The sequence below is a fragment of the Buteo buteo genome, chromosome 4, assembly GCF_964188355.1.
Source record: "Buteo buteo chromosome 4, bButBut1.hap1.1, whole genome shotgun sequence".
NCBI classification, from domain to species: Eukaryota; Metazoa; Chordata; class Aves; order Accipitriformes; family Accipitridae; genus Buteo; species Buteo buteo.
This window is the reverse complement of record NC_134174.1, coordinates 35,986,212-35,998,264: the sequence shown is the minus strand read 5'-3', so window position 1 is coordinate 35,998,264 and position 12,053 is coordinate 35,986,212. Positions and strand designations below refer to the sequence as shown.

The 12,053-nt window shown below is 36.8% G+C and overlaps 1 protein-coding gene across 2 annotated transcripts in view; it reads left to right on the top strand.

Annotated features, from left to right (window-relative positions):
• BICC1 (BicC family RNA binding protein 1) overlaps positions 1–12,053 on the top strand; it is a 114,990-nt gene that overhangs the window by 38,343 nt on the left and 64,594 nt on the right. For both annotated transcript variants that reach the window (XM_075025517.1, XM_075025518.1), the window contains exon 2: positions 415–461. In XM_075025517.1, the coding sequence (XP_074881618.1) occupies positions 415–461 (47 nt within the window). The remainder of the gene's footprint in view (positions 1–414; positions 462–12,053) is intronic.

Genomic DNA, 12,053 nt, shown 5'->3' with positions numbered 1-12,053 from the left:
GCTTATTGTAATGCTTATTCTTATTTTGATTCTAATTTTTAATCTTGATATAGTAGATCTTGTGCCCTCCTAGCTTTCTTTTGATCCTTCTATTGGCAGAATTACACGGCAAAGTATGCAGTGTGAATAAATCATTAGACTTACATGACCATATTTACTTTGTAACTAAAATATGTATTAGTATATTATGGCTCTAGTATGCAAATATGAACATCTGCTTGGACTCCATCCTTAGCAAGTGACTTGCAAAAGGTTGTTCTGCGTATTAGTTGTTGACAAATGTTTATTGCGTGAGAAAAAAATAACCTGGAGTTATAATTTCACAGTAGCATGTACTCATTGATAATTTCTGTATGTAAACCTGTAAATCTTCTCTGATGTGTTTAGTAACTAGATCCTGCTTTTGTTTTACAGCTGCTGCAGAGGGCAAAGGGAAAAGTGGGGAAGACTTTTTTCAGAAGGTAAGAAAGATATTTTAATGCTATAACATCAGTTGACTAGAGGAAAAATTATGGCCATTGCTCATTCATGAGATCAAGCAATCAAACTTAATGTGCAGTTTCCACTGTACTGATCAAATTTTTAAAAATATTTTTGTCATTTAATGTGTCTAGTAACCATCAGCTGTGCATGGAGTGTGATCAGAAATATGTTCTTTGGTGTATGCTACTGTCATTCGTGCACAAAAACTTAATTATTCTTTAACTGAAAATGTCAAAATATGCATTATGAAAGTTTATTTTGCTTAATAGCAGGGGGTTCATCCAGAAGCTGTTGTGAGGTGGTCTTAAGGTTTTTATGTCTATGGATAAATGCTACATCCTGTTATTGAAAAACTGACATGAAACTTACTGTGATATTGTTGAAAGCATAAATATTTAGTTGAGAAATGCAAAGGCCTTTTAAGAAAGAAATGCACAATCCACAGAGTGATTCAATAAAGTTTGTGGTTAGACAGAGGCACGGAAGGACTGGAAAAAATAGTCCTGCAGCAACTAAACTACAAAGAGAAACATGGTCAAGGGTAATGACTTTGAAATTACTTTTGCAAAGCAACATGTTTTAGCTTGGTTGGCTGGGTTTTTTGGTTTTTTTTTTCCCTAAGAATAGTGTGTAAAATATTATTTATGAGTTATGTTAATGAAGATCTGCATACAGTATGCTAATAAAAATGATGAGCTGTTTTGTCTTTCTGTACTATAGAGAAGACTGTAAATTTTCATGCTGTATACTAAAATGCCTTGAAACTCCTTTTTGACTGGTTGTCCATTAAACAAGTAGTTTACTGTATTTTCCAAGTTTTCTTCATATTTGTAAGTGGTACTTTAAAAAACGTCTCTTTTTGGATGTGAAAGGATACTTTATCCTGCACGTGGTTGTCAGATGCATTGATGAAGGCTGGTGGGGAGGAGTATGTATACTGCCAAAATGTTTGTTTCAGAAACTATTTTATAGGAGTCTTTAGATTATGCTGCTCTTGACTGACAATGGGAGTTACTTTTCTGAACGTGGTGCTTGTGCTTACCTGTCTAATATTAGTGTGCACAGGGGAGAATGTGTCAATAATTCTTCCTTAGGATTTTATCAGAATACATGAGGCTTTTTTACTTACTGACACAAAGCTAAGCCATAGTAGTGTATACTTCATCCTACACATCATTCATTTTACAACATTGTTTTCTTCTACTTGTATAAATCTGCTCATAATTCTTGAAGCTGTGGACAAAATATTTCCTCTGTGTGGGATTGAGTGGTTTATATATTTCATGTGTATTTGTATACTTTTTTATTTACTGTAGATATGATGTACATTACAGTTATGTAGTTATTAGTGTAATAAAAAAAATACTGTCTTGATTTTAATAAGAAAGTGAAATGTGCTGAACTTAACATATGTGAATGAGTACACTATTTAACCATATTGATAATAGATGCAGTGGCTATTTGAGCATTAATATATTGTCGCGTATGTGCATATTATTATATAGGCACAGTGTGGATGTTGCAATAGGTTAAAGCTGCTTCACTTTTGGCATTCTTCTTACTGTCTCAACAACTACAGCTTAGATTACTGACGTTTCTAAGTACATACACACAGTACTACAGCTAATAAAAACAGATGGAAACTATCTTCTTTGCAAGTTTTCTTTTGTTCAAAAAAATCTTTGGACAGTTGCTCATAGCTTACTCACCGTCTCTGTCTGTGCAATTTCCTTTAATCAGGGTTAAGCTTTTTCCTTTCTCATGTGAAATGAATAAGGCAGTTTCTGGAGGTAAAATGAAGACTCTTTTCATGTGTTTCATGTTGTGTAGTGAGGAAGAAAGTGATTTGTAGCATTAGAAACACATTGCAAACTAAGGCAGCAAGATACTTTCAGAAACTTAATATGAAATCGAAGCTATAGTAAATGCATTTTTTAGAACAGTTTTGAAAATGAGACTTTCTTCAGGGTGTTATTGGCAGGCTTTTGAGTGGAACAGGGAAGGGAAGTGCATCGTTTAAGAGGCACATCAAGAACTGACGGTGCAATTTGCATAAATAATGCAATGTATAGTATTTTCTGACAAACTCTACCCTCAATGTGCTGAAGTTATTGTTGGGTGGACGGGGAGTGTGAGGTGAAAGAAGTTTTCACATGAAAGCTGAAATGACAGGAGTAGCAAGGCAAAGATTCGAGAAGGTGATTCCGTATGTCAAGGCACGCAGACCAAGAGGGAGGAGAGAGGAAGCCGGTACTGGCGGGAGCGAGACGATGCTGACTACTTGCAGATGGCTCTGTAAGGGGCTGTGGGGTCTGTCTTGGTGGCTGGTCAATGGGGAACGGCACTCAATTCTTTATTAGCTTGCCCTCAGGAGGAACAGAAGTTGCTCATCTGCTTTCTGAGCTGGGCTCGAAGTCAGGGACTCAGCCTGGATTGTTAAGCTACATATAGTATGCTCCAATGAATCTGTCGTGCTTTTAAAGAAAGTTAAGTTCATACAAGGTTTTGGCGCTGAGTAGTCTTTTACTGGTCTTCAAACATGTGAGCAAGCAGTATTACTTTCTTGGATTTTCATAATCAAGCAGACTCTCAGTGGATGTGAACTGCTTCTATTAACTTTTAACTTTCAAAGTTTAATAATAACAATTTAAATGTCAAAATGCGTTATTTCACTGAGCATTTTAGCAGAAACAAGCACATGTTCTGCAGTTGCTGGTGGAGTTACAGAATAAGCCCCGGTTCTTGGCTGCAAGGGGCAAATTAAGCTGGTATTGCTGCCCTGTCATGGTGAGGAAGATCAAGTGATGAAGTGCCCCTTCCTCTGCTTCTGAATTAAAGTGAAAAGTAGATAAATGTTTTTTTGGTAATGTTGCTTTAAAAAAATCTGAAGACTTTAGCATACTTTCTTCTAATATTTCTGAGTTTTAGTACTGCTTCAAAGGGAAAAAACCGAACGTAGTCTAATATGGATTTTTCAAAATCCCATCACTGGGAGCTGCTAATAGTTTAGCAAGAAATAAGTAAATAATGTGATAGTTTTCTCTCTAGAGCTCTCTGATCTGCAATTCAGTGACAGGTAATCTTAAATAAACATGGATTGGTTTGCTGTTGTGTTACATACTATTTATGTAAAAGATCCTTGTGGACCTTGCTTTATATATTGTCCTAATTTTATTCTGTGAGAGTAATACATAATATGAAGTTATTACATGTTCTTGATCCAAAGCCTGTTTTCAGTTGATGGTGGAATTTTTCCATTGAGTTCTATACCATCTGCTTCGTGCCTCATAGGCAAGTAAGGCCCTTCCCAGACAAAACCAAGGCATTGTTCCCAGGAACATATAATTTATGTAGCATTACAGATATGCATGGCACTCTTATATAAAATTTAAAGAGGTGGTGGGTCACTGCCCTGAAGAGTTCATAATCCAAAACAGATGAGGGTCAGTCATGTAGACAGAGGGGAATTTAATGTATCATTTCTGTTTGCTTTTAGTTCTTGCCTCATCAAGTCTTTTTTTCTTGAATACTTGGAAATCCTAGTGCTTGATGATAACCTTTCATTCTGAAATTCCTCAGAGCAAGAGTGTACATCTAGCCTTGTCATGCGACTGTCAACAGTATGGTGGGCAGTAGGTGAAGGTCGGGGGTTTAGTAGAAGTTGGGTGTAGTTCTGGGGCTAATGTGCAGGACACAGTGACTGGAAAGGATGCACACATGGTGCTCTGCCCAAGTGCTTGACTCTGAGTCGGATGTAAGCTGCTCATTCCAGCATAATTCAGTGTGCACGTGTGTTAGTCATGGGCTTTTCAAGTACTTCTGAAGAGGCTCCTCAGCTCTTCCTTTCCTGACTTTCAAGAGTGCATTTGCAGAATTTGATTTTGTGGAAAGCACAATATACTACCAGCCAGCTGTAACTTGTGGGTTTTATTGTTTCTGAATGTTTGAGATTTGTTTAGGTTTGGGAGGCGGGTTGTTTGTTTGTTGTTTTTTTTTTTTAAATCAAAGAGGAATGGTGTTTGTAGGAACATATTCATTTTCACAGTTGCAGATACTTAGGGTTTTTTTTAAATATATAACTGGATTTAGGCAAAATTTGTGTTTAAAAGTTTGTGCTTCTCTTGACTGCAGACTCTCTTATTCCCTGAAGGGGATGTAATCATGCTTGGAAGTGTGAAGATGCAAAGGGGCAACTGTTGCATGTGTGTTCCAAAATCTCTTCTGTTAATTATTAGGAGCTTAAGAGTGTAAAGGAAGACTAGGGTTTTCTTTTTTTTTTTCCCCTCATTTTCCTTCTTGTCCTTACGTGTAACATGTTTCACCTGTAGCTGCTTTCCTTATTAAACGAATAGCACCTCAAAAGATTACTGAGGCCATGTTGGAAGCAATATTTGGTGAAACCATCCTTTCAAATGAGTTGCTTTTCCAGAATAGATACTGGAAACAGTAGCACTAAGATATTTTTTTTTAAATAAAAACCAATATATTAAAACCAAAACAAACTTGCAATTATTTGAGGATGTGAAAAATAGATATTTCTAATTGCATCTTTAATCACCTTTCTGTTAAATTTCTCTTCTGTATGCAGTAGTTATTAATGACTGTACATTACCTTTATTTGTTTAGGAAGCTCTGGCAACAAAGGCACTAAGGAAGCTGCCTCAAGCCCTGTTTGTTTATCTAAGACAGTAAAAGAGCTTGTTTAGCAACATCCTGTGTTTTCACTTGTATCTTTGAAAAATGTTCATTAGGTTGATCTGGGGCAAACCTTGCAACTTTTGCAATGCTCTTATGTGTGAATATATTGATACAGTGTTTTATGTATGCATGAATGCTTTTGTAAGTAGAGATAGTATATACTGGTAAAAATAACTAAAAAAAGTTTTCTATTTTTCTGTCTGCAGTAGGTCAGGCTGAAAGTTGGTCGGTCTTCCTTTTTAATCTCTGAACATGAAACATGTATGTAGAGCTTCAAATGTGAATGGCTTAGGGCATTTTCAAGCATAAAAAATATTAATCATTGACCTGAGACTAAGGTGACTCAGGCTGATTATTATCCATGTTCAGCAGTAACTTCTGAGGGGCTTTCCATGTGTCTTCATCTGTGACTTCTCTCAAACTGCATATTTATAATTATGGTTTCCCTAAGGCTATATTCCCATTTGTGATGGCAACTGCTCCTCTTCCAGTGCTCTTTATCTTGCTAGCGAGACTAGCAGGTTCATGGTTGTTATATATTATCATGGGTTTTGTCTCTATTTCAACCACAAGAGCAGTTTTGAACTGTAGAAACTGGTTCTACACCTTCCACTTTTTATGTGTAGAAATCGGTATCTGCATTAGCATTAAAATAACCTCTTGATGTAGAGTTTGGCTCATAGCATGTGACAAGGATATATTAAGGCCATACATTTCCAGAATTTGCTTGAAGTGCCTGGCTGTGCTAGGCTGCAATGGGAACGTTGGCTTGCGCTTCTGATTTACATTGAGCTTCCTCTCATTTTGCTTTCTGGGAAGAGGAAGCGACTGCTCTGACAGGGCAGTATGGATTAGAGAGTTGAAAGAATGTCAGTGGCAGTCAACATTTGCAGGAAATCTTGAGATTGAGAGGTTTGTCTCCCTTTTGGCAAAACCACACCCAGTGGAAAGGAGGAGACTGTTTAGGTTGGATTGGTTCCTCTAAGAAGGTAAATCAAGAATGCTTACTTAACTTTTTGCTTAGTTCAGGCACAGCTAAGTGGTGGGAAGGCTTCATTCTTGTGGAAAACTGCATTTGTCACGTCTCTAGTATACCCATCATTCTGTTAAGGGAATAGAGTAGTTACGAGGGTTTTTTTATTTCATCTTTAGTTTCATCTGTGTGGCTTCTGATATAACAGGGACAATCTTGAGAGTTTACCTGTAATATGAAAATGCTCTCTGGGCCTGATCTTTGAAGTGCCCACTGCAGGTAAAAGTCTTAAACCAGCAACTTTCCTTGCTGAGTTGCTTGTGAAGAATTCCCTTGGCCAGAAACAGTGGGGATCTTCATCATGTAGTATTATACTGAGTGACTCTCTCCATCGCTGCTTGGACCTCAGTCTGAGTTCCAAGTGAATCAGAGTTTTAGTTGATGATGAATTTCCATTTTACAGCACCTTATTGCTGTACCTAACATTTTGTGCAGGATCTCTTGCATTGTAAAGCAAAAGAGAAGGAATAATTTGTCTTGACAGTCTCGACTGAGATGCTTAATCCTTTTTGCTCTGAAAGTTAAATTCTCTCTTACAATAGACGAAGGATTTCAGTCCTCAGAAATGCTTGTACTCTTTTCTTTCTCTGAAAAAAAAGATAAAGAGGAGGCGAGTATGAGAATGATACAAATTAATAATATACAGTGGGTTCCTGATTTGTAGGGAGGAGACTTGCTGCTTCTGCTTTTGGAGAGACGAGTTGGCTGCATATTGGTGTCTCTAACGATGTCCTGTGGGGGCTTCATTGTTAAGTAATATTTTTTCGTAAATAAATTTCCCCTTTTGTCTATTACTTGTGTAGAATTCACTAATGCTGTACATACAGGTACATTTATAGCTTTTTTTTTTGCATGCTTAGATAATCCCTTTATATTTTTGTATATACTGTCAGTCATTTATTTAAAGTAAAAGTATTACCTGTGACTTCTGATTAATACTCCCATTGAGCGTGAATAAAACATTCAAGTGAAGTAAAGGAAGGACTTCAATGTTTCTCCACAGGTAAGGGTGTTTGATCGGTAGAATTTTCTTCTCACTTAACTTTATTTGCTGTATTTGTAAGTATAGAGTTATGTAAACGTTATTGTTGCAGAAGGTTCACTTAGTGCAGTTTTTGGACCCAGCAATAATACTGCAATACTTGCTTGCCTAAACAAGACCTTTGTTTTACGAATGATCTTTCCTAGTTCATTTCAGGTAAAGTGAAGGTTAAAAAAAAATGCAGTGTTTGTGTGCATGCATGCATGCATGTGTTCCCTTCTAAGCTGAAAACACTTTAATGGAAAAGGAAATGATGTACATTCCGAAGCCATACCTGCATAGGTAGCTTTCTTCAATTTGCTCTTTACTGAATTAGAGCTTTTATTTATAGCCTGAAAGTTTGAGTTGTAAAGCTGATGTTATTTACTCTGCTGTCTTTATTGCCTTTACATATAATCTGTTAATTAGTTTTTTGAAGTATTATCAGCTGATACCCATTGATCAAAACTATGAATAAATTAATACATTGCCTATGATGTTAATCTTGTTCTCTAACTTGTAGCTTCAGTACTTCTTCATCCTGCATATGTTTGCCTTAATTCTTGATAAAATTATTAGGAATAGCTGTGAATACCTAGTGAAGATGGTAAGTTTGTTTAGAGTTATTCTGGGCTAGGATATAGACCTTGACAACAAACAGCCTGCTTGCTTCTTTGTGAAGTCTCAAAGTCTGTACATGCAGACCACAAAATTACTGGTCATGAGACACTGGAGGAAAGCATGCTAGTATTTTGCTTAGTTTGACATGAAGCTGTGTAGAAGTATGCGAATGGGAAACAGTCATGTTTTCCTTCTATTGCCTTTTTATACCTGAATCTAGATTAGTTGGAAAATTCAGAAACGCTTCAATTTTTTTGGATAAAGTTATTTTGGCACTTAATAAAGTTAATGGACAAATTAGTATGTGAAGATCAAATTCCTGCAGTATTGAAACAAATGACTTTCAGTGGAAGAATGAAAAGAAATATGTATGGCAGTATTGAACCTTACCTATACAGGTTATCTCATATGATAGTCTCTAAAATAACTTAAATATTACCCTTTCAAAGACACGTAAAGTTAGGGGAGAAGGACTAGGCAAGTAGTCACATACAGATACTTTTCTAAAAATGTGTTTTGGGGTTTCTGACAGTTGGAATATAAAATAGCAAAATGGGGTACCCCTACTCTAGAAGAGACACGTGCACTCATTTCCTTGCGCTCGGGAAGGCACTTTTTTTCATAATGCTTCTTCCTGTACAGAAACTTAGACAACTGAGGCTAGATCCTTGTCCTCCCAATGCATCGTTTTGTGCTGTGTTTTTAAATAGTTTACACTTACCTGTAAACTATTGGTGTTGGCAGTCTAAGTTAAGAACAAACTTACTAAAAGGTTTTTCTGTGTTTTATGGTTTTAATTCTCACTTGCCACCGCTCTGCATGGGAGATGGTTTTTCTGCCACACAGGAGCACGAACTGCGAACTCAAATGGTGTTTTAGCCTGGGATGTGTGGGTGCCCCAGAGCCGTCTGCCCCTGGTCAGAAATAGCCCCTCGCTCTTACCTGCAGAAAGGTAGCGTTAATACTGTGGAGTCAGACAGATTGTACTGCCCTCTTCGTAGAGCAGTAGTTGTAATATAAACAGTGAATTCTAGTTTTGAATTTCATATATAGACCACCTTTTGGGGGGGGGACGACCACAACGGGGCTCAGGATAGGAATCCATTGCTATACCCAAAACGTAGGCCAGACTTACAAAAGAGCTACATATTTGTACCAAGCTTTGGGCTAAGTTTTGTCATCTCCTCTCTTTTAACTTCTTACATGCCCCACATTTCCTGACCAAACCCAGTCGTCTTTGATGCTGTACTGTTGATGTGTTCTGGCTCTGGCATCTCATGCGCTTACTCTGGCCTCCCCAGTTCTAGAGGCTGAATTCACACTGTCAGTTCCTGGGTAACTTCACATAATTCCTTTCTGTGTCTTGTTCTTCCTTCCCATCCTTGTTCTTCCCCCGCTTTCTCCTCCCCCCAACTCAAAACAAAAACAAACCATTAAATATAATACCACTTCTGGTTTCAGCTACACCCATTGCTCTGTTCTTGCTGCCAAAACTCATGTTCAGGGATTAGTCATCCCCTCAGATACTGCTGTTTCACCACTTCTGCATTAGAAGAAGAAGAAATTAAGTATCAGCCCATGTAGAATTTTACTTGTCTGCTGTGACTCTTCAGCTCAGGTCGTCTTCTGCTTATGTAGAATTTTTTTTAATTTTCATGCAAATTATATTCCATGTTTCAAATAAACTGTAAATTTGTTTATGTTGCTCTAAATGCATACATACTGAGGGAGCCACAGTAATACAACTTCTCTGAAAATAGAAGGTGCAAGATGAACATTTTATGTCTGTGAAGCAAAATATTCAGAGACTGGCAAAATTTATGTGTGTGTGATTTTACTAGGCATCCTGAGGTCTGATTTTAACATTGTCACATGTCATCATTTGGTTAATACTGAATTAAATTGTACATGTAATGGTTTCATTTTCTAAAATGAAATGCTTATTTGGATGTTAAAAATTTAAGAAGTGAAAGCTACAATACTGAATTTTGGCTTTTTTGTGAGAGTTAAAGTGGATAACTAATCCCTTTACCCTGGTACTCTTGCCTTGTTAATTACAAGCACATTTTGCATCAAGACTGTGACTGTGTTTATGTTGAACTTATTTTATCTGTGTCTCTTCTTAGAAAGAAAAAAGTTTTTTTGTCAAAATAAAATTGCTGATCAACTGGAACTCCAAACTTCTAAATGTTCTCTGCACAGCACCAGCTTTCATTATGGTTCTTAAAGCTGTGTTCAGAATGCAAGCTTATGCTTCTCATATTCAGTTTGATTTAGAAATACTCGTTGAGTTGCCTGTTCACTTATTGTGGCTACTTTGTTGAGTTGAAGCAGTTGGAGCACTCTATTTATGAAAACCGGACACTTTAGCAGAAACTGTTAGTATCAAACGCAGCTTCTGTGCATTTGTAAATGATGGTGGGTAAGGGCCTGTATCTGTCTTGTAAGTATTTGTGTCTAGTAACAAGCCACTTTACAGATGTTGCTGAGATTGACAGTACTACATGTCAGTTTTATATTAACCAATTTCACTACTTATTTAAGATTTTTCTAGGTGTAAAGAAAAGTTAACAGGCACAAAATGAGGACGATGTATATCTTGTGGTAAGATGTGATCAGACCACTCTGATATCTCTCATAGTATTTTCAGTTAACTACTGAATTAATTTTGTATCTTGAAGAATATTTTAGGTAATATTTGGAAAAACAAATACTTAAAAATCTGTATCGGATGATGGATGACATGATATAAAGTTCCATCATGGTTTGGTCTCTTTTTTGTAAAAATCTGGCTTTGGAGTGGTTTTGATGCTTAAAAAAATATGACTTGTTACAGCCTTTGTTTTTAAAGCTCACTTTATCATTCAAAACCATACTTGCAAAGCTTTTGCAGTTTTTTCATCTTCAGGTTATCCAACCAGCATTGTGATTTAACCTCACTGCTTAAGTATTTTCCATTTTATCCTTTAAACAGTGTGCTCCCTGTGAATAATTAAGCAATTAAAATGTACCCATAGAAGAGCAAAAACATATGCGGTGGGGTTCAAGAATCGGTTGTGCTGGGAGAAGTCAGGATGGGTGTTTATGGCAGGAATCTTGGAATCTTTCTACCTGCAGAGCTTAGTAGAACATCGACATAATGCTTGGCTTTTCTGCACCCACAACAGCAACTGCTTGACTGTTCTGGATCTGCAAAAATAGTGTTTATGACAGTAAAACTATCTTCCCATTAATACTCCACGTTTATGGAAAAACATATTTGTCAAGTTTTGAAAGGCCATTACGATGGTACTACTTTTTCTTTTACTATTGATATTCCTGTATTTCATTTTTTCTCTGCTGTCTTGCACAGTAACTTTCATCTTTGTCTTCTGTAAAATTGATGGAACAAATTTTCTTGAGGATTGGGGAAAAATGGTTCTCAGAAAACAGTCCCATTAAAAATGGGGATGGATACAGTGATGTATCAAAACAATCAGTCACCTTCCCTTCAGCAGTTGTGCGTGAAATATTTCTTGGGTACCAGTTATCCTCTATAAAATTAGCAAACTATGGTAATCCATAAAGAATTGGTGTGTTTTCTTTAACTTTATGGAGATTCAACTTCAAAACAAGATTACCAAACATCTACTTATAGAATTCCTATTATCGTGACCTTTATGTAAATAATTCTTTTTCTAATCCTTTCTGTCCTTCCCTGTCGTCACCCTACCCTCACACATGGGATTTTCTCCTCTGTAGTAGTTTTTATACATACACAGTTACACTGGAAAACACTTGTTTCTTAGTAATACATGTTGGGGGTTGTTTCTGGCTCCGAGCACTTTATACTTCTTATCTTATATCAGTGAAGAAAAGGGTATTTATTGATGCTATGCTAAAATTGAGATTAGGAGCTATCTTGAACTTGCAGATGCAATTGGCTTTGAAGTTCCAGATGCTCATGTTGCCAGTAATAATTCTCTAGAGGTGCCCTTATACTTGTAGCTCCGAGGTGTGCTCATGAAATACAAATGAACATTGTCTATCTGGTATTTCCAGTCCCTTCCCCATATCTTCTTGATGGAGAACTTGATCCTTGCAACTTTTTTTTTGGGTGGGGGTGGGGGGACACACTGATGCAGCTCAGCCATCTATATTTTGTCTCATACTTCAATGTGGTTTTCTTATTTTTCTAATTCACAGTAGTTTTCCCCT